Genomic DNA, 23,938 nt, shown 5'->3' on the forward strand with positions numbered 1-23,938 from the left:
ATCTTTCTACCTAGCAACTGCATGCTGATTCATTCATTAACTTAACCCACAACTACTGAATGTCTCCTCTGTGCTAGCCTAGGTACTTTCATTTAGTTCTTTTTCTCCTTCAAGAAGCAAGATCCTTTAACATAGATATATGGATAGCACAGTAACCATACATAAATACATAGCACCTTTACATTATATGTGAAAAGATCTGGGGTAGGTACAAAGGACAAGTTCAAGTTCAATTCCAGAAAGGAAAGGACAAGGGAAAGTTTGGCTAACCCTGATCATTATCTGGCTGTGCTGGGTGAGAATTTAAGTAAAAATTATTTAAAAAGAAAAACCTTTCATGTACATGATGTTTTAAGTTTGGGCATGTAGTGTACCTTCCTAACTTCCACCTCCATTCCAAACACAGTGAAAATATATATAAAGTTACAAGCACCTAGGGATCTTCCATGTTTGTATGATAAAAAACTAGACTACATATCTTCAAAGAAAATGTGATTTGTACCCACACACACAATCACATAGAGAGTATATTACTGAGCCTTAAAAAAGAAGGAAATCTTGTCATTTGTGACAACATGGATGAACTTGGGGAACATTATCTGAAGAGAAATAAGCCAGGTACAGAAAAACAAATACTGCAAGATCTCACTTATAATGTGGAATTTAAACAAGTTGAACTCAGAGAGTCAGACAGTAGGGTGATGTTCCCAGGGACCAGTGGCTGGAAAAATGGGGAGACGGCCAAAAGGTTCAAAGTTCCAGTTAAACAGCAAGAAAAAATTCTGGAGATTTACTCTACATCACAGTTCCTGTAGATAATAACACTGTGTTCTATGCACTTATCCCTGCAGATTCTGCATCTCTGGCTTCAACAAACGACAGACTGAAAATATTTGAAAAGAAAAATTGTCTGAAAACACACAGACGTTTTTCTTGTCTTCATTCCCTAAACAATACAGCCTAGCAACTGTTTATACAGAACTTATATCACACTAGATATTATAAGTAATTAGAGATGATTTAAAGTACCCAAGAAGATGTGCTCAAGCTATAAGCAAATATTATACCATTTTATACCAGGGGCTTGAGCAGCCTCAGATTTTGGTATCTGTGGGGTTTTGGAATCAATACTCCTGTGGATACTAACTGTATTTGAAATTTGCTGTGAGAGTAGATCTTCAACGTCCTTACCTCAGACACACACAAATAAAACTATGTGAGGTGATGGATACATTAATTAGAGCTTGACTATGTTGTCATTTCACAAGTTATACACATATCAAAACAACATGCATACACTGTAAATATGCACAATTTTTATTTGTCAATTATACTTTAATAAAGCTGGAAGGAAAAGATCATGACAAAATAGTTTAAACATCTCCATGAAGTAGAAAACAAATAGAAATGTAGTAGGCAGGGGTATTCGATAGCTTATTTCTGTGGACCAACAGGGCTAAAAATGTCCCCAGGAAAAGGTTCAGACTCACCACCAGAATTCAATGAAGAGGGAAGCCCCCCACCACAGTGAAAGGGGACTTTAAAACTCTGCTTGCCCAGGGAGGTGGGAGGAGGCAGACTGTCTCTCAACCAGACTGGGCCACACTGACTACTGGTCTGATGGTTGACCTTGAATAGTCCATCACCATCGTGGAAGAGCAAGCCCTGGCTGCAAGCATAAGACTGGGTTCTGGACCAAGGTTCTTGCAGGTAGGATACAGGCAACATCAAATCCCTAAATGGGTCAGGGTGAGTGCAGAGAAAGAATCCATAGGAAACAAACGTAAGATAAGGCTCTCACAGTAATTCCAAAGCACATAAGAAAAACTAACACCACAAACCACGGCCAATAAAAATCAACATCAGATGAATCCCCTTCAGCCAAAAGGAAAAGAGCACCCTGGAAATGACTTTACACTGGTGTTTTAAAAGCTAGGAGGAAGTTGTACAGATAATATTCAGCTATGTTTTAACATTCCTCAAATTAAATTTCTTACTATGGAAATTTTGAACTTTTACACATATAACTTGTACTTTCCAGTGACGTGGCTGGAAACACAGTGTCATCACCATATTTGGCAACCAAAAGACCACCAGCTCCGGCTGCGTTCACTCACAGTGGTAGCGAGAACTTGTGAGGTCCCTGTACCCTGCGACAGGCTGAAGGACAATCAGAATCTTGACCCAGCCCTAGGTGGAATTGACATGGACTGCCAAGGTGCCCATGTAGGGGAAAACTCAAGTCTATCCTGGGCCAGAACACTCTTCATTAACAGAGGCTAAGGACAGCAGATGGCCCAAGTAAATGGCTCCTAAAAATTAAACATGAGCATTATAACTAAATTCAGACTAAAGAGGAATTAAACATTAAATTCTCTACCTTCTCTGCCACACATGAAATATAAGTGTTTACATTTATATTGCAATATCACATTAATATTAAAGTGGGAGATCTTAAATATAGAAGATGACCATTGGATGAATCATTGACCAAACCTTCAAAATCAGAAAAAAGTTGAGTCATCAAGCATACCTCTTTTTACCCTTTATGATATATTTTTTACCCTTTATGATATAACCTCAAAAAAAAAAAAGAAAGAAATATGAAAACCAAATTGCTTTCAAACACACTGAAAAAAGTTCCGGTAGTATCGAGCCTGAGAATGTCATGGAACGGCTCCAACTCCTCTGGCGTTATCAGCACCTGCTACTTCAATGAATCATGTTCTCTCCCTTTATCAAAGGACACAATAGATGCTACTAGGAGTAAAAGGAATGGGGTGGGTAAGGGAAATCACACATTCTGCTCTAATCCCAACCAGAATTTTGGCTCAGGGAGAGAAAAACCCTGTGGAAGTTGGCAAAGCAGATAAGCATAGTTAGCTTCATGAAAATTGAACTCCAGAGAGTCCTGGGGCATTAGCCAGTGACTAAATTTAGTCTTTTTTTCAAACACAGACAAATTTAACAAAATGCCCTTCTAAATCCCTCAAAGGAGATCCTGGAGGGCTCCCCAGTGTCAAGCCCATAGCAAACTCTAATTTGCCTAGAATTAGGGATTCGTGGGTAGCAAGTCCCCTGTCTCAGGCAATGTTCAAATGGAAAGACCCATGCTGATGTGACATAAAAGTATGGATGTGCCTGAGGTGGGAGGCTGCTCAATTGTAGCTTTCAAGTCTGGAAGTGAGTACACTTGGCGATTGTTAGGCCAGAATTTCCCATGGGGCAAAAGCAATGCCAACAGAGCCAGAGTACTAAAAAGGCTCGGAGACTCCTCAGGTTGTAAATCCAGCATTTTGGCATCCTCTTCTCTCTCTATGTATGTGAAGGAGGAAGACTCATAATGATTAATGTGCATTTGCTGCCTTTGATCGAAAACCAGCAGATCTTGCCAGCAGACATTTATTAGAAAGAAAACCAAGAAACAACATAAGAATTACCTGACAGTTATTTAGGAGTTAATTATTCAGTCCTTTGTTTTTGTGTGTGCTTTCTCCTACTTAACTCCTTTTGACCATTTTTTTTTCTGTTGATTAGGTTCCCTCGACTCACTAGTAAAGTAAATCAAATGAGTCTTAGAGTTATTGTGGGCAGTCTGTGGTTACAAGCTGTCGTAAAAGGTTTGGTGAGGGGAAGGAAGTGGGGGGTGGATATTATAATTACTGGAAAAGTGATTGTTGTTTATCTTGGTTAGCAGGGTATACAGTGGGGCTCTGGGGCCAAACACAACCTTGGTTTCTCATGTGCTCTTTACTAGCTGTGTGTCCTTGGGCAAGTAACCTGGTCTGAGTCAGCTTCCTCATGGGGCAAATGGGAATATTAATACTTACATTGGTGGGCAGTTGTAAAGATTGAATAAAATAATACAAAGAGCCGAGGAGAGTTCTTTCCACCAGCTAGGCACACAAGCTTAATGATTCAAATTGTATAGAATTTACTCTCCTCACACAGTGAAGAAGAAAACAAATATTCTTATACTGAGAAAAGGATTTCCCAAGCAAATGTACACATTTTAACACATTAAACTTCCTGATGATTTAAATGTGCAAGAGTCAAACTTTACCTGTCGACTTCCCTGCTTGGAGGAGCAGCTACTTGTGCTCCTTGAAGGTGAGACCAATTTCTGGGACACACCAAGGTTCTTTTCATCACTCATTGTGAGCAGCTGGTCAGTCACTTGGCCTCAATGCAATCAAAATGCCATCAGAAGACAGAGGAGTTGAGAGTATGGAGGTCCCACACAGGTAGATAGGTCAGCTCTTATCCAGTATGCTCAAAAAGCATTTTTAGATGGCCCAGAGGAAATCCCTAAAACCAAAAGAAAAGCAATTAGAGAGAAGTCAGAGACCTAAATGTCTTCTCTAATAAATCATGTAAGTGTCTTTATATTACACATTACAAAGCCTGTACCTTGATGCTTAGGTACAGGCTATCAAGGAAAAATGTTTCACACTTTCCTCTTATTGGTAATTTTGTATAGGTGGTTCTTCATGTAGTTCTGTAAGATGACAGTCTTAAGAAGGTTAATATGGAAATTTGAGACACATACCAAATCAGTATCATAAAAAATCCCAAGCCACAATGAGACATCACTTCACATCTACTATGATAGCTATAATTTTAAAAAGAAAGATAAAAACTAGTGTTGTGAAGGGTGTGGCGAAATTGGAACTCTTAGGTATTGCTGGTGGGGACAGAAATTGGTACATCTATGGCAACAAAACAGTTTGGTGGTTACTCAAAAATGTAAACATAGAATTATCATATGATCCAGCAAGTCCATGTCTAGGTATGTATCCAAAAAAACCTGAAAACAGGAATTCAAACAAAAAATTGTAGACTACTTCTCATGGCCACGTTATTCACAATAGCCAAATGTGGAAATGATCCAAACGTACATCAAATGATGAATAAGGAACTAAATCTGGGAAAGTCATACAATGTAAAATTATTCAGATATTGAAAGGATACACATTCTAACACAGGTGAACCTTGAAACACCATGCTCAATGAAACAAGCCTGACACAAAAGACCACATATTACATGTTTCTATTTATATGACATATCCAGAGTCAGCAATCTGTAGAGACAGGAGGGTGATTAGTGGTCACATGGGTGTGTGTGTGGGGGGGGGGTGTGATGATGGCTTACTGGAGTTTCCTTTGGGGATGATGGAAATGTTCTTGAAATAGATAGTTGTGGCAGGTGAACAATATTGTAATAGTACTAAGTGTCATTAAATTATACTCTTGAAAGTTGTTGAAAAGATGAATTTAACATTGGGCATATGGAACTACAATTTTAAAAAATCCCTGTGTTTTCAGAGAAAAACCCACATAAATACAGTTATCTTATATTAGACAAAGGCATCAAAAACATATATTGGAGAAAAGATAGCCTCTTCAACAAATGGTGCTGGGACAACTGGAAATCCATATGCAACAAAATGAAATTAAGCCCCTATCTCTCACCATGCACAAAACTCAAAGTGGATCAAAGACCTACAAATCAAACCAGAGACACTACCCAAATCTCCATCATGTCAGATTACGCCCCCACTTAAGACTCCTATAGCGCAAGAATTAAAATCAAGAATCAATAAATGGGATGGATCCAAACTAAAAAGCTTTTTCTCAGCAAAAGAATCAATCAGTGAGGTGAATAGAGAGCCTACAGAATGGGAGCAAGTTTTTATCACATGCACATCAGATAGAGCACTAATCTCTAGGATATATAAAGAACTCAAAAATCTTAACACCAAGAAAACAAATAACCCAATCAATAAATGGGCCAAGGACCTAAACAGACACTTCTCAGAAGATGATATATAATCAATCAACAAATATATGAAAAAATGTTCAATATCTTTAGCAATTAGAGAAATGCAAATCAAAACTACTCTAAAATTTTATCTCACTCCAGTCAGAATGGCAGCTATTTAAGAATACAAACAACAAGAAGTGTTGGCGAGGATGTGGGGAAAAAGATACACTCATACATTGCTGGTGGGACTGCAAATTGGTGCAGCTAATATGGAAAGCAATATGGAGATTCCTTGGAAAACTGGGAATGGAACCACCATTTGACCCAGCTATCCCACTCCTCGGTTTATACTCAAAGGACTTAAAAACAGCATACCACAGGGACACAACCACATCAATGTTTATAGCAGCACAATTCACAATAAATAAATTGTGGAACCAAACCTAGATACCCTTCAGTAGATGAATGGATAAAGAAAATGTGTATATATACACAATGAAATATTACTCAGCATTAAAAGAGAATAAAATCATGGAATTTACAGGTAAATATATGGAGTTGGAGAATATAATGCAAAGTGAAGTAAACCAATCCCAAAAAAACCAAATACCGAATGTTTTCTCTGATATAAAGATGCCGATTAATAATGGAGATGGGGGGGCAGAGCATGGAGGAATACACAAACTTCAGATAGGGCAAAGGGAATGGAGGGGAAGGGAGGGGGCATGGAGGTAGGAAAGATGGTGGAATGAGATGGACATCATTACCCTAAGTACATGTATGAACACACGAATGGTGTGACTCTTTGTGTTCAACCAGAGACATGAAAAATTGTGCTCTACTTGTGTAATATGAATCGAATTGCAATCTGATGTCATATATAACAAATTAGAATAAATAAAATAAAAAATTTAAAACAACAAGCAAGAACATTTAAAAAAATTTTTTTTGAAACAAAACAAAATCCCTGTGCTTTGGAGATTTGTTCTCCCAAAGGCTTTTCTTCTAAAAAAAAAAAAAAAAATCTGTAACATGATATAACAAAAACTGTGGGGACAAGCAGAAATTTCCACATCTATTAGCATATCAATAATTAAAAGAATGACTATTGACTCCATACAACCTACTGCCAAGCACTACATTAAGGACTCCCACAAATGCTGTTTCATTTAACCAACAGGCTGATGGGAGAATATTATCTCTATATGGAGAAGACAATTGAGTCTCTGTGAAATTGTCACCTGCCCAATCACACAGCTGGCCAGAGGCTGAATCAGGGCACTATCCTAGTCCTTTAACCATGGTACTGGAAATTGGCAAGCCCCAAATTAGCCAGGTATTGTGATAACAGCTGTTACCCCATCTTGGAGACCTGGAAGCTGGGGAGAAAGATATAGGAGGGAGAATATCATGAGCCAGAGGCAACCCCCACCACCCCTGTCCAATTCCTTTCTATAGCACAATACCAACTTCCCAGATGGCAACCTGGGGTGGCAAAGGCAGTGACCAGGAAGGACAGGGAATACCCCTTACAAGTGGTCACCTGGGCCATTACCTGCCACCTTTGCAGATCTCAGAGTCTTACCTGATGGAGGCCTTCTCGGTTTTCAGAGAGGGGAAACCCCAGAATTACCACCTCCATCCACAATGTAAGGGTTAAGGGTAACTAATATATTTAGTTTTGGCTTCAGAAGGCCAGGGATATTTATTTAACACACTAAGTTCCAGTAAGTTCTACAACTTTCCCATGCATATTAATAATGCTAAAAGAAATTTATTTAATCCATCCAGTTACTGTGCTCACTGAGTGTAATTTTAAAAGAAGAGCCAGGGGCAGTGGCACAGCCTGTAATCCCAACAGTTCGGGAAGCTGAGGAAGGAGGATCGCAAGTTCAAAGCCAGCCTCAGCAACTTATTGAGGCCCTATGCAACATAGTGAGACCCTGTCTCAAAAAAAATAAAAAGGGCTGGGGATGTAGCTTAGTGGTTGATCATCCTGGGTTAAATCGCCAGTACCTAAATAAATAATATCAAATAACTGTCCAGGAACCAGCTAGTTAGATATCAAACTTTTGGTTAATTATTAAATACTAAAATCCCTATGCCTTCTCTGATATTTAGATCTTTAAAAATGAGTATGTTAAAGCCATAAGCTCAAACCAAAACAATGAGGAGAAATATCTAAATCTCAGAAAGAAAATTAAGGTACCTATAGCCATAGAAGTCCACTGCCATCTAACTCTCTCCACCAAACACCCCCTCAAACCCCAACCCCACAATCTGTATCTATTACATGTTGGATCCAATCATAAATAAGAATAAAAGCAGCAAAGTAACGTCAGTCTCTCCATAAAGTTAGCTTTACTTATGAGAACATCACTAAGGGTACCTGAATTAGGAGCAAATTAATCTAGTTTAAAACTGATAAAAGAAGCTGCAAAGATATATTAATTTAATAACAGTGTTGGCTGCTGCTGTTGCAAGGAAGAGAAAAACCAACTTGAGAGAAACCATGAATGACTGAGAATATGAGTGTGTGTGTGTGTGTGTGTGTCTGAGAGAGTATGTGTGTGTATGTGTGTGTGTGTGTGTGTGTCTGCCACCATTGCTACAACATATACAAGGTGGATGAGGATTTCTGTTTGTGTGGGCAGGTTTTTTTTTTTTTGTTTTCTTTGCGGCTGAAGCTCTGATAAGGAAGAGTATGGGGCAAGAGGAGTGTGTGAATTATGAAACAGGGTGAGAGAACTGGGCAGTGAAGCGAAAGTCACAGGAATTCTGAAACTGTGCCAAAGCAGAAACAGCACAACTGCCACCCCCAAACCCTCCCTTAGAGGCAACTGATAAAAAGGGTCTTCTTTATCTCTTGGCCTTGCCAACTTCAGAGAGAATAACTACAAGGTTGTGCGCAGGCCAAACTGGTACTCATCCAAGTTGGCATTTAGGGTTAAGGCCTCTGCCAGCACTGCAGCCTCCCTCTCCTCCTCCAGGGAAGCTCTTCCTATATCCATCTCCAGGGCAGAGCCCTGTATTATTGCCCAGGAAAATGCATCTATTTCAACCCCCAAATCTTTCTGCTAGTCTCATCATCAGAAATTTAGTTAAAATGGCCACATGAGGCCATTTTAAAGGGCAAAAGAAGTTGAGTGTCAGGAAAAGGTTACAATTAAATGGAGCAGAATAAAGAATGAGGGCAGCAGTAGCCCAAGTATGAGGTATCCCAGGCACCAAGGTGGCCACTAGGACAAAGGCAGCCATTGAATCCACCATAGAAGACTTTGAAGGACAAAGGACTTGGCGGGAGTCCTCAAAAGAAGGGGTGTCTTCTATTCCAAGTAGCCATCTTCACTGTGCTAACCTAGAAAAATGATGATGACAACATTTCTTCAGAGGAGTGTGGGGACAGGATCCGAGGCCACTGATTCAGGGATCTAAGATGATGAGGTGAGTGCTTATGAAAGAGTGTGTGGTTCTCATCCCTGCCCAGTGACCCTTCAATGGCAAACCTCTAATTCAAGGAGTTTGCTGGTTTGAACAAAATAGAATAGCTTCCCTGCTCACAGACTGTGAACAACTTCAGGATGATAATTTATTTCCACCAGTCTTCTGAGGTATAACTTTGATATGGTAAAGTGCACAGCTCTTAAGTGCACATACATTTATGTACATTTTCAAGTGCATGACTACCTTCCTTCCAAATCAAATATATATATTTTTAAAAAATCATTTACAGTTTCTCCAGACAGTTCCTGGACCTGCTGGGCTTTGCCCAGTAAATCTCTCCTGCAAGTCCTTGTTAATGTGCCTGGAGGGACTGAAAAGGTTTTATGGCTGCTTTTGTGCAATCTGTCTATTACAAGTATTTGATGTGTGGTGGAATTGAGTTTGGAGACTTGCTTTTATGCCAACACAACACCAGGTTCAAGAGTAGAAGACTTATAACTATCCCTTTCCTCTAAATCTAGGAGGCTACCATGCCCAATGTGAAAAACCAGAAGCACTTAGGCCAAGGCAAAACCCAGAGATGAACTGGGTCCTTTCTACCATTGACACCTACACTTGTGATAAGTGATGGGCCAGGCCCTGGTGAAACTTGGTGTTTCAGTTAAAAGACAATAGGCATAGACTTTCAAAGATCTACCATCCTGGGGCTCCCATTAGGGAAAGAGAATGGATTTCTATTTAAAAAAAAAATGGATATTGGTATTAGTTCATTAAAGGTCTTGTAGAACTCGGCTGTGTATCCATCTGGTCCTGGGCTTTTCTTGGTATTTTTTCAAAGAACCAACTTTTTGTTCTGTTAATTTTTTCAATTGTTTTTTTTTTTTTTGTTTCAAGATTTTAGCTCTGATTTTAATTATTTCCTGTCTTCTGCTTTTGGTGTAGATTTGTTATTCTTTTTCTAGGGCTTTGAGATGTAATGTTAGGTCATTTATTTGTTGACTTTTTCTTCCTTTAAGGAATGAACTCCACGCGATGAACTTTCCTAATACCAATACTCTTTAATTTATTTCAAGAAATATAAAAAGAGGCAGCACTTCCAAACTCATTCTATGAGGACAATATCACCCTGATTCCAAGACCAGGCAAAAACACATTTAAAAAAAGAAAACTTCAGACCAATATCTCTAATCAACATCGATGTAATAACTCTCAATAAAATTCTGGCAAATCGAGTACAAAAACATATCAAAAAGATAGTGCACCATGATCAAGTGGGGTTCATCCCAGGGATGCAAGGTTGGTTCAACATATGGAAATCAATAAATGTAATTCATCACATCAATAGACTTAAAGATGAGAATCATATGATCATCTCAATATATGCAGAAAAAGCATTTGACAAAATACAGCACTCCTTCATGTTCAAAACACTAGAAAAATTAGGGATAACAGGAACATATCTCAGCATCTTAAAGGCTATCTATGCTAAGCTCCAGGCCAACATCATTCTAAATGGAGAAAAGTTGAAGGCATTCCCTCTAAAAATTGGAACAAGACAGGGATGCCCTCTTTCACCACTTCTACTTAACATACTTATTGAAACATTGGCCAGAGCAATTAGACAGATGAAAGAAATTAAAAGGATACACATAGGAAAAGAAAAACTCAAATTAGCACTATTTGCTGATGACATGATTCTATACCTAGAAGACCCAAAAAAAATTCCACTGGAAAACTTCTAGAACTAGTAAATGAATTCAGCAAAGCAGCAGGATATAAAATCAATCCCCATAAATCAAAGGCATTTCTGTGTATCAGTGACAAATCCTCAGAAAGGGAAATGAGGAAAACTACCCCATTTACAATAGCCTTAAAAAAAAACATAAAATACTTGGGAATCAACTTAATGAAAGAGGCGAAAGATCTATACAATGAAAACTACAGAATGCTAAAGAAAGAAATCAAAGAAGACCTTAGAAGATGGAAAGATCTACCTTGCTCTTGGATAGGCAGAATTAATATTGTCAAAATGACCATACTACCAAAAGCACTGTATAGATTTAATACAATTCCAATCAAAATCCCAATGGCATTCCTCATAGAAATGGAAAAAGCAGTCATGAAATTCATCTGGAAAAATAAGAGACCCACAATAGGAAGAGTGAAGCAGGTGGCATCACTATACCAAACCTTAAATTATACTACAGAGCAATAGTAACCAAAAGAGCATGTTATTGGCACCAAAACAGACTGGTAGACCAATGGTACAGAATAGAGGACACAGAGACTAACTCACAAAATTACGATTATCTTAAATTAGACAAAGGCACCAAAAACATGCATTGGAGAAAATATAGCATCTTTAACGAATGGTGCTGGGAAAACTGGAAGTCCATATGCATCAAAATGACCATGCACAAAACTCTCACCATGCACAAAACTCAACTCAAAATGGATCAAGGACCTAGGAATAAAACCAGAGACTCGGCTTCTAACTGAAGGAAAAAGTAGGCCCTAATCTCCGTCATGTGGGATTAGGCCCCAACTTCCTCAATGAGACTTCTATAGTGCAAGAATTAAAATCAAGAATCAAAAATGGGATGGATTCAAACTAAAAAGCCTCTTCTCAGCAAAAGAAACAATCAGTGAGGTGAACAGAGAGCCTACATCTTGGGAGCAAATTTTTACCTCTCACACATCAGATAAAGCACTAATCTCTAGGATATATAAAGAACTCAAAAATCTTAACACCAAGAAAACAAATAACCCAATCAATAAATGGGCCAAGGACCTAAACACACTTCTCAGAAGATGATATATAATCAATCACCAAATATATGAAAAAATGTTCAATATCTCTAGCAATTAGGGAAATGCAAATCAAAACCACTCTAAGATTTCATCTCACTCCAGTCAGAATGGCAGCTATTATGAATACAAAGAACAATAAGTGTTGGTGTGGATGTGGGGAAAAGGCACACTCATACATTGCTGGTGGGACTGCAAATTGGTGCAGCCCATAAATATGGAAAGCAGTATGGATATTCTTTGGAAAATTGAGAATGAAACCACCATTTACCCATCTCTCTCTCTTCCCCAAAGGATTTATTTATTTATTTATGTATCCCCAAGGATTTAAAAACAGCATACTACAGGCACATAGCCACATCAAGGTTTATAGGAGCATAATTCACAAGAGCTAAATTGTGAAACCAACCTAGATGCCCTTCGGTAGATGAATGGATAAAAAAAAAATGTGGTATTTATATACAATGGAATATTAATCAGCAATAAAAGAGAATAAAATCATGGCATTTTCAGGTAAATGGATGGAGTTGGAGAATATAATGCTAAGTGAAGTTAGCCAATCCCCCAAAACCAAATGCCGAATGTTTTCTCTGATATAAGGAGGCTGATTCATAGTGGGGTAGGGAGCAGGAGCATGGGAGGAATAGGCGAATTCTAGATAGGGCAGAGGGGTGGGAGGGGAAGGGAGGGGACATGGGGTTAGAAAGGATGGTAGAATGTGATGGTCATGATTATCCAAAGTACATGTATGAAGACACGAATTGGTATGAATATACTTTGTATACAACCAGAGATATAAAAAATTGTACTCTATATGTGTAATATGAATTGTAATACATTCCGCTGTCATGTATAAATTTAAAAAAAATAATAAAAAAGATATAAAAATGGGGAAGAATAAATGGCAATCAATGTATGGCACAGGTTGACTTTAAGATTTTTTTTTGTGATGAAAAACATTTTATTCTGTTCAAAATAGACATCTAAGAGTTCTTAGTTATGGGCACTTTAGGTAGGAGCTTCACCTGTATATCTGCAATTCAATCGTAGTTGAGATGATTGAGATGATTTCTAAAATAATAATAATAATAATAATAATAATACCTGCAGTTACAAAAATCCAATTATCATGGTTAAAATGATTACATTTTTCAGCACAGATGCAAACAAATATAACCTCCCTCTAATTATCAGACAGTATAAATTTTGTTAGTATATATTAGAGTTCTGACCTGTTTGGTTTCTCCTGCCATTTCTGTGTTAAGATTTTTTTTTTTTAAATAGAAAGTTTCACTTAGAAGACACCATTTGGAAAAAGATGGAAAGGATAGATAGATAGATAGATAGATAGATAGATGATAGATAGAGATATAGATAGATAGATAGATAGATAGATAGATAGATATAGATAGATAGATAGATAGATAGATAGATAGATAGATAGATAGATAAGATAGATAGATAGATAGATAGATAGATAGATAGATAGATAGATAGATAGATATACCACATATGTACATTGGGAAGGGGCCAGACCTGGTCTGAATTGGTGCTTCCTTATTACAAACTCTGCACCTTGACAAATGCACTGGTAACTTTTTTTTCCTGTATAAAATGGGAAATAATAATATCTACTTCTCAGGAAATTGTGAGGATTAAATGAGAAAATGAAGACAATGAGTAGAATAACCACCCAACAGATGTGAATTCCATTTTCTCCTCTCCTGGCATATGCAGCCCAAGATAAGAACTTATGCCCCTCTTTCAAACAAAAACAATTAAGGATTCTATAGAATTTTAAAATATCTGTATCTGCCAACATATTAACATTTTCCCAAATCCATACCACAAGTGTGAACAGACTTTTTAAATCATTAAAACAGCATGCTTACTTTGGATGAAGGCAAATGCAGAAATTTAAAAGCCACATAATTCATCACCTTTGGATGTTTTTAAAAGCAACTTAATATTAACTAGTAGATTGGGAACAGTGGCATAGAAAATAGCTATTTATTATTCCACTAGATTTGGGGTCTATACTTGGTTTGGTTTGAAAATAACTCTCATGAAGATCATGAGGCACATAGTTCTAATTAATTTTCAATTTCTCAGTAAAATGGAGAAATAAATTATGTCCTGAATTACCACTAAAAAAACTGATAATGGGATATCCATGTCTGGTTTATGGTAAAAGGAATTATTCTAATCCTAGATATATGCCTTTTTAGAAATGGCAGCCTCTAAAACACCTTGATCTCAAAAACATTACATGATCAGAAGTAGGGCTTTGGTTATTTGGCTTCCAGTGCCTCAGACCAGAGATTCAGGATCAGAAATTTCTAGAATGTTCTAATTATAATAACCTCAGATACATACAAGTGACCTGGGACCTCTGTGTGAAGCACTGGCAGATCAGGATCAATGGTCTGGTAGGGAGAAGCAATATCTGACTGATGTGGGGGATGAAGACTGAAGCTCAGAATCCAAAGAAGTTTCGACACCTATACCATTGAGGACAAACAACTCCCTGACAGAACATTTTTACAGTAATTGCTTTCCCTTGCGAAGACAGCGGTTAAGAGCCTAAAGATTCAAATGCTTTCTCTCTGTATTGTCCACACTTTGTTGAGCATGCATCACAACACTGACTACATATTAGAATTATATAGAAAACTTTAAAAATGCTGATGACTAGGCCACATCCCTAATATCTTTATTACCTTGAAATCTATGGTGGGGCAGGTTTTGGTGTTTCCAACCCCTCACAGGTGATTATGGTGTAGAACCAGGGATAAGAGCCACCATTACATGGTCTAAAAAGTAATGTGTGCACCTAGCTCCTGCGAGATCATCCAAGGGTTGAATCTTCCAATCTTTAAGAATTGATTTTCCTATACTGACCTCTGGGTTTATGTCCTTGACCTACAATGAGAGAAATTATTAAAAATAAATAAATAATCAATCAACCCTGTGATATTGGGATTTTTTTTCCATACAGGTCCTACCTGAGACAAGTTCCTGGGCCGGAGAATGACCCTCCCCCTTATAAACTTGAAGAAATAAGACATGCTCCATCTGTGGTATTTTTATGAGCTAGTAACCTAACCACAAAAGGAAACTAGGGTAATTCTGCACATCTTGTCTTAACCTAAACTGGGTCCCTTCCTACATGTGAACTCACTTATTTAGTAATAATGCACTCAAGAATTTTGCAGCAGATGGACAGAATCCATCAGTATGGAGTTATGATTCTGACCTCTGGATGCCTGTCAGAATGTCTTCAGGCTTGGGCTGGGGGTGTAGCTTAGTGGTAGAGCTCTTGCCTAGCATGTGTGAGGCACTGGGTCTGATTCTCAGCACTGCATATAAATAAATAAATAAACAAACAAACAAATAAAAAAATAAATAAATTCTAGTCCAGGAACTTGTCTCGGGTAGGGCCTATATGGAAAAAAAATCCCCCCCAAAAAATGTCTTCAGGCTTTATCATGTCAATCAAAAACTTGGGGCCAGGACCTGGGCAGCAGTATCTTATAAAAACTCCTCAGTAAATTCCAGTGTACAATTAGGGTTGAGAATAATTGGTGTAGGGATTTCAGAAATTTCTTTCTCTTTCTAATCATCAACACAGCATCCACCCATTTGAGGATTCCGATATCTATCTCAAACAGCTCACAGTTTACCATCAGAAGTTCTGAAAAGACAGGTTAACTCCATCCCTGCTGTGTGTCTGGGCTCTGCTGGATGCACATCTACCCCTTCCCTGTTATGGAGTTCACCCCTTGTCTCCTGAGGTTAGCCTGCTTTCCGCAATTAGCACCTCTCCTTAGAAGAGAGACAGAAAATAAGGGAGAGAGGAACAATCCTTTTAACTCTTGATGTTTTGTCATAAGGCAAGTCCACAAACTTATCTTTTACTTGTGCATCTGGATCTGTACATGTTTGCAAAACCATTTTCTGACTTTTGACCACTTCTGGTAAGCATTGGTTCACTCCTGATGTCAACTCTGCAGACGTGATTCAGCATGCCCATGCAGCACTCCTCAGGGCCTCCTGGACTATGAGCCTGGCAGTGCACTGTGCTAGCTCCTGCTTATATATTTATGTGTGAAATAAATATATAAATGTATATTTATATTATATTACATACTGTATTATATAGATAAAACAGTAAATATATATTTAAATGTATTTTTAATATCAAATATATAATCATTCAATATATTTTATATACTTAAATATAATAAATATGTGATAGATAATTTGTTATTTTATTATGGTCAGAACACAATATGAAATTCACAGCTTTCAAGTGTATAATACAGTATCATTAACTATACCCACAATTTGTGCAGCAAATCTCTAGAATTTACTCATCTTGGAAAACTGAAACTCTGTACCCATTAAACAATAACTTCCAGCTGGGGTGGTGGCACACTCCTATAATCCCAGCTACTCTTCAGGCTGAAGCAGGAGGATCTCAAGTGCAAGGCCAGCCTCAGCAATTTGGCAAGGCCATGTCTCAAAGTAAAAAGGTCTGGGAGTATAACTTAGTGGTAGAGTGTCCTGGGTTTGATCCCCAGTGCTGTAAAAGTGAACAACAACAACGAAAAACTTCACATTGCTTCCTTCCCCCTTGCCCCCACCAGTCTCTGGCAAACACCATTTTACTCTCTGCTTTTCAGAATGTGACTATTTCAAATATATAAGTGGAATCATGCAGTGTTTGTACTCTTGTGACCGACTTATTTCACTTAACACAATGTCCTCTAGGGTTATCCATGTTATTGCCTATTGCAGAATTAATTTCCTTTTGTTTAAAGACTGAATACCATTCCTTGTATGCATAGACTACATACTATATTCTTAATGCATTCAACTGTCCATATGCATTGAGGTTATTTCATCTTTGTGATTATGGATAGTGCTGCTATGAACATAGACATGCAAACTAACATCCTCTTCACCTTCAAGTGCTGTATACTGGCTCTTATTTATCTGTCTCAGTTACGTAGGCATTTAGTAAAGTTTTGTCCTTCCTCCACTTCTTGGTGCAAGCTTTGGCTCTTGGCAGTCTTATCCATGCCCATGGTTTTGTTAAGGCAACTGTCCCTCACTCTGCTCTTTACCCTCCTTCTAGTCCACAGCAGCTGGGTGGCCCTGGATGGATCACTGGAACACCAAGCCTACTAACCTACTGGTAATTCAAGAGCAGGCTTCTCATTCCCTCATGCTGATACCTGCTGTGGACTTCCTGGACTCGATTAAGACACCTATCGCCCCTCCATCCAACCAAACTTCTTCTCCCAGGTTCCCCAATACTGTAGACTGCAACTCTCTCTGACACTGACCTCATCACGTCCAATTTGTTTTATATTCTTCTATTCTTCAAATCACCAATCCATTTTAGACCCCCATTGGGCCTGCAATCAACTCTACTTCTTCTCTCTCATCACTTCAATCCACCTTATATTTTGTCCAATTTATCCCCCAAGCTCTTTCCCCTGCTCCAAAGTCCCAGTGCTTACAGGATAAGTAAAAGTTACAAGGCCTGGCTTGCAAAACCCTCCAGGATACAGTTATACTGAGCTGACTTTGGACTTGTTCTTCTGTTATTTACTGTACATTGCTAAACTTCTGAATAGTTTCCTCACCTGAAAACAGGCACAGTTAACAGGATTAAGCCCTTAGCGTTCCGTAGTGATGAACTGAAATAATGCATGTGAAGCACTAATCATGATCCTTGACAGCCATCACTCACTTACATTTTAGCTGATATTTGTGCAAGCTTTAGCTCTTGGCAATCTTACCCACACCCATGGCTTTGATTCGACAGTTCTTTGCCACTCTACTCTTTACACCTTCCCTCCAGTCCACAGCTGCATCACACCTATATGTGCACCCTGTATCCTAGCTAGTCCTTCATGGAGCACCCTCCTAACCCATTTATCTCTCCCATTTATGGAAATTTCCACCATCTTCCAAAGATCATTTTAACCATTACCTTCTCCATGAAACCTCTTTTCAACCCTTCCCTTCCCCCTAAATGGTTTTGTTTCTCTTTTTGGACTCCTGCTCTACTTTTGCAGTACCTCCAAGTATTAGTCATGTTTCCTGTATTTTGAGTCACTCTTTGTATTTGTATGTATTTCAGAATATTTTAACCATATCTTCCTTTTGAGATTGCCTTACCATTTTGTCTTTGACTCTGAGAGATAGCATTTCTTTTCTTTTTTAAAAAATACTTTTTATTAGTTGTTGATGGACCTTTATTTTATTTATTTATATGAGGTGCTAAGAATCGAACCCAGTGCCTCACACCTGCTAGGCAAGCAATCTACTACTGAGCCACAACCCCAGCCCCTCATTTATTTTCTTTTTTTGTTTTCCTATGACCTCCCTGAGATGTTTCTAGGATACATAGCTATAAGCATCATTGAGGGATTTTCTCTTTCTCTCTCTCTCTTTTTTTTTTTTTTTGATACTGGGGATGCACCCAGCACAGCAGCTCTCTATCTCTGAGCTGTATCCTGAGCTATATATTTCAGGTCAGTTCTATTAATAAGTTTAACAAGAGTCTCTTGCCAAATACACTTTTCCTCAAAACATGGCAAGAGCTTGCCCTGCAGACTAAACTCTGTCAACACTATCTTTGGTGATCAACACTTGCCAACTCTGTTGATAAAACATTATCAACAGTTATAGGTACACTTTCCAGATCCTCTTCCAGATCATGTTCTATTGTCCTCTGAAAGGTAAAAATACCACACAACTCCTCAAGTCCTTCAGTGTCCTACTGCACCTTGATGGTATTCATGGTACATTTAAGGTTTATTTTGACATTTAGTTATTTTTATTCAAGCCAGTAAGTGAGCTGATGCTTGAAGATCTGATATTTAGGTACATTACCATTCATGCCTTGGCTTCTTGTCCACCAATATCCATTCTCTCTTTAATAATAAGCTCTTAGGTTTCAGTTGGGTTGATAGTTACCTAATAAGAAGCCACATTTCTACCTTTCTTCCATCTTGTGCCTTATGACTAAGTACCTCCAATAAGATGTGAGTAGAAGTTATACTTCTTTCAGGTCATGATCCTAAAAGGAGAAGTATATGTATTCTCTCTGCCCTCTCCTGATTCCTGGGGACCAGGAGATGGTGACAATGAAAGCTACTAGTTGAGGATGTTAGTGTCACCACACCAGCCCAAAAATAGCTACATCAGTAACGTGAGAGAAAAATAAAATTCAATCTTGTTTAAACCATTTAATGTTGAGTTCTCAAATGTTTAATGCAAATATAGGCCCTAGGAAGTTAGCATGCTTTAAAATTAGGAAACTTGGGTCACATCTTTGCCCTACAATAGGAAGTGGCTAATGACTCCTTCCCTGATTGTCTTCCTGCATCAGAATCAGTCCCTAGCAAAGAGAATCCTGCTAATACTTCTATTTGTTCCCCCAACCAAAACCAAAACAAAACAAAGCAAAACCTCTTTCCAAGTCCTGAGTGTATATATATTATCCTCTCCTGAAATCACCCCACATTCTTCAAAGAGTAGGAATTCATTCACGTCATCTTTACTTTCCCCAGCAGGACAGCCCCCTTCACATTACCTGTGTCACCCCGGTGGTCCCAAGAGTCACCATGGGTCTGGATGACTGAATGTTCTGACTGGAGGGCGTAAGTTCACTGGTCAGATGACAATCCCTCCACTCCTGGAAGAATCAGAAATGGCCTGAGTTTTCCTCCTACTCTGCTGTGTGGCCACTCTAACCTGTTCTTCCCTGTCTCAAAAGAAACACTTATGGAATCCTGTGTGCTCTTGACTGCCAAAGGAGAGTAGTCACACTGAGGAAAATTCAATCCCCCACTATGTATCTGGATAGTACCTACTGCAAGTTCACAGCTTCCTCAGCAAAGGAAACTAAGTGACAGAAGCTTAACTAAAGGACTGCACAGCTCTGAAGAAGATGTGTGTAAGGGAAACAAACCAGAATACCTCAGAGGTGGGTGGTCTAAAGGTGGTCACATGGGAAGAGCTCAGTGAGCAGAGTTGTGAGCACAAGGGCAGAGAGGTGAACTTGAACATGAGGTGGGATCTGGCAGGGTTTAGAAGAATGTGCAGGGCAAAGTAGGGGGCAAGGCTAGGAGTGCAACCTCCTGAGACATTTTTCAACCCTGACTGCACCACAACATCACCCTGGGGAGCCTCTACCCAATTCCAAGGCCCAGCCCTGCTTCATTCCAATGCCTCTGCCAGTCTGAAGATCAAGGATCAGGGGAGCTTTTGAGAATTTCCTCAGGTGATTCTGGTGCACAGTGAGGGTTGGGCCAGGGCCATAACATAATCTTGCATCCAGAAAGGATATATTTACTCCACAGAACCACCTTCGTTTATTTTGGTATTTGATTTCACTTGAGTATCTAATGCCAGACCTGTGTCTGCTGCATCTAATTTACACCAAATTAAAATGCAAAGCAGGATGTGACTTAGCAGTTTAAAGGGTAAGAAAAGATAGCACCACCCAAGAACTTAAAATAACATCTGGTGGTTTAAATTTTATCAGTGGGTGGTGTTACCCTTCCTTAACTGACAACTGCTTGCGGAAGCAGAGGACAGTTTTAACAATTGGAACCACACCAGGCCTTTCATTACTTATCTGAAAGAGACTATCAACTGAATCACTATAAAATGTGAAAGTGAATTTTTGAAAACTTCTCCATCTCCTAGAAAAATCTACTTATCATCTTTTCAGACATAAAAAAAAAATTGTTGCAGCTAACAATGAATAACCCTCGATAAGCCTGTCAGCCAAACACTCGAATAACAAGAAACTGGACACCCTGGTGGTTAATGTATGAGATGGACACAATTCCAGTTTCGTTGTCCACCCGAGTAAAAATCACCCTGAGCCTGAGAGTCTAAGCTTAAACCAAACTATAAAACTAAGTTCCCAAGATATCTCTATTTGGGGTATAGTCTTCCAAAATTGTAGGGGCAATAACAATACCTTGTAAGAAAATCACTCATGCAGTGAAGGTAGTGGGGAGAATGAGGGACACAGGAAGTTTTACTCACTCTTGGGGGAAGGATGACTACAAGAAAATGAACATGAGATACTTTTAAAGGTACAATCTGGAAAAAGAAAATTCTAAGAAGAAATAGAAGGAAAAGGCAAAGAGAACAAGTTTTTTTTAAAAAAAGAAAAAGCTGGGGTGGATTTTGGTAGACTACGCATAAAAGGCAAGAAAAATTCAGAAGTGCCTCTGTTAGATTGTTACTGATGTTAACTGCAATGATTATTTTATTCTCCCTAGTAAAGCATATGAATAAGTAGCAATGTGAAGACTTCATCTTATTCCTTTTTGGTTTTATTACCTACAAACTAGCACATGACCTGGTAGCTGGTAGGTTTTTTATTTATCAAATTGATAACCAGAATCCCTCTCCTTCACATATTAGCTACAGGAAAAAAGATTTTTAATAAATATATATTTAATATATATACTTTATATATATATTTTTTCACACATATACATATATATATACACATATCTATACATACAAACACACACACACACACACACACACACACACACACATATATATATATATATATATATATATTTTTTTTTTTTAGCTGTTACTGGACCTTTATTTTATTTATTTATTTATAGCCGGTGCTGAGAATCGAACCCAGTGCCTCATACATGCTAAGTAAGCACTCTACCACTGAGCCACAACCCCAGCCCCTTTACAACTCCTTTTATCTCAGAAGTAGGAAAAAAATTCTAAAGTATTCATTTGTTGAACTTTAAAAATTTGTGAACATGAATCATAATTTTTAGAAGTTTACAAGACTCATGGATAACAGAAATTACAAATAAGAATCTTAACTCAAAATGTCATGGGTGAATAACGTATTAAAATTCCAGCTTGATTCTAGCATGTTAACTTTAAAAATCAAATTTGGCAACCAGGACCCTAAAGTTCAATTTCTCTCCATCATATATTCACTGCAAATATCAGTTGAGTTAGGGAACTTAGTGCCTTGAGAGTGTTTTAATGCCCATTTAATATTTAATAGCATCTTTCATCAAAAGACTCCAAATGTCATTCAAAGGCAACTCCCTTCTGCTCTCACACCCAACAGCAAAGCAGTCCCAGTGCAGAGGAGTTGACGGTCATAAAATGAGATGCACCCGGTCTCCAGATTTCAAGGCTTATTTCTGACTAAGAGCAAGCTGATGCCAATTCTGATTCATCATTACCAGGCGTGGAAGATATGCTTTTCCAAGATGACCACAGCAATTATATCCCATCCCACATGTTCTTCTAACAAAACGACATTGACCCTTTTTCATAGGTAGGCAGAGTCTGTATTTTCTTCTTTGAATCTGGGTGGCCTCATGATTATAGCAGAAATAATGCTATGTGACTTCCAAGGCCATGGTGAAAAATGGCAATACAACTTTCATTGGATGCCTTCTTGTCTAAGGATGTTTTCCCTTCAACTTAGCCACCGTGATGTGAGCAACGCTAAGCTAGCCAATGTGGAGGGGATCATGAAAAGGCCCACGTGGAAGAGAACTGAATATCACCTCCTGGAGGTGTAACTGAGTGAACCTTCAAATGTTCTAGCTCCCAGCCTTCTCACCATCCCAGAAACCTGCTCTTTTCACAGAGTCAGCCCAAACTGCAGATCTGAAGGCTAAATAAATTTTGTCATTGTTTTAACCTACTAAGTTGTGAAAACTGAGTATAAAAATGTAAACATTCTTATATAAAATAGTGAAAAGAGGTCATGGGGAGAACCACTCAGAACACAAACAATTATTGCAGGAACTGCCCTGCTAGGCCAGTCTAACAAAACAGTCTGCCTTGTCTGTAAGCCTATTTTTTCTTAGCAACTAATGACAGAACTATCAACTATCACCTTAAGACTAGCTTTCCTTTAGACGAGCTTTACATAGTCATTTCAGCTGTTCACCAATCACAGCTTTCCAGCTTCCTCAAGCACCAAAAGGACCAATGAACTTTCTTTCAAAAAATATCTTGTGTAGATTTCTCTGTGATTGAAAGCAGAGGGAGTCAGAGGAGAACAGCAACCAATTCATTAGGTCAGGAGCGAACAGTGAATGATCATAGAAATAAAAGATCTGTGTGTAGACCAGAGCTACCCAATAGAATTTAGGTGCTGTGTATACCATAGCCTCTAGGCACATGTGGCCGCTGAGCACCTGAAAGGTGGCCAGGCCAGTACAACTAAGAAACTGAATTTTAAGTTTTATTTAATTTTTTAAAAAATTTTATATGTATACATATATTTTAGTTGTCCATGGACTTTTATTTTAATTAATTAATTAATTTTATTTATGTATATGTAGTGCTGAGAATCAAACCCATGCCTCACACATGCCAGGTAAGGCAAGTGCTTTACCACTGAGCCATAACTCCAGCTTAAGTTTTATTTAATTCTAAATTATTTAAATGCACATAGCTATCATATAGGACAACACAGTTTTTAAGCAACAGCATTCTAAATTGCTTATTTCCTCCCCCTTTTCTGTTAGCATGAGATGAGAATACCTTCCAGGTGTGCTCTTCCCTCTGCCTTCTATGGCTGGGGTACAGCTGAGCCACTGCCAAGTGTGTTGGCCAAGACTTCAATGTACTGAGTCACATCCAGGCAATTTTCTTTCCCATTCATTTTACTGTCTGGATAAAATGATATATAGGGTAAAATAAGCAATGGGTTTCAACATGAGCTCAGCAGGGATTTTTTTTAGTAATAAGCCAAGTTTAAACTCATAGGTACTATGAACTGTGTCTACACAGGGATGAGCTGCCCTGAAAGGCTCATATCCTCAGCTCATATAACTTCAATGGAAAACCATTTAGGAATGTTACCAAAAAAGTGCG

The 23,938-nt window shown here is 38.4% G+C and overlaps 1 protein-coding gene across 7 annotated transcripts in view; it reads right to left on the bottom strand.

Annotated features, from left to right (window-relative positions):
- Osbpl3 (oxysterol binding protein like 3) overlaps nt 1-23,938 on the bottom strand; it is a 188,093-nt gene that overhangs the window by 94,124 nt on the left and 70,031 nt on the right. For 4 of the 7 annotated variants that reach the window (XM_071613834.1, XM_071613823.1, XM_071613828.1 and 1 more), the window contains exon 2: nt 4,064-4,308. In XM_071613834.1, the coding sequence (XP_071469935.1) occupies nt 4,064-4,156 (93 nt within the window). In that variant the 5' untranslated portion in view covers nt 4,157-4,308. Of the gene's footprint in view, nt 1-4,063; nt 4,309-19,628; nt 19,731-23,605; nt 23,637-23,938 lie in introns of those variants that run through there. The other 3 variants (XM_071613819.1, XM_071613817.1, XM_071613821.1) reach the window with 3 other exon arrangements.

This window comes from Marmota flaviventris, chromosome 1 (genome assembly GCF_047511675.1).
Source record: "Marmota flaviventris isolate mMarFla1 chromosome 1, mMarFla1.hap1, whole genome shotgun sequence".
In the NCBI taxonomy this organism is placed as follows: Eukaryota; Metazoa; Chordata; class Mammalia; order Rodentia; family Sciuridae; genus Marmota; species Marmota flaviventris.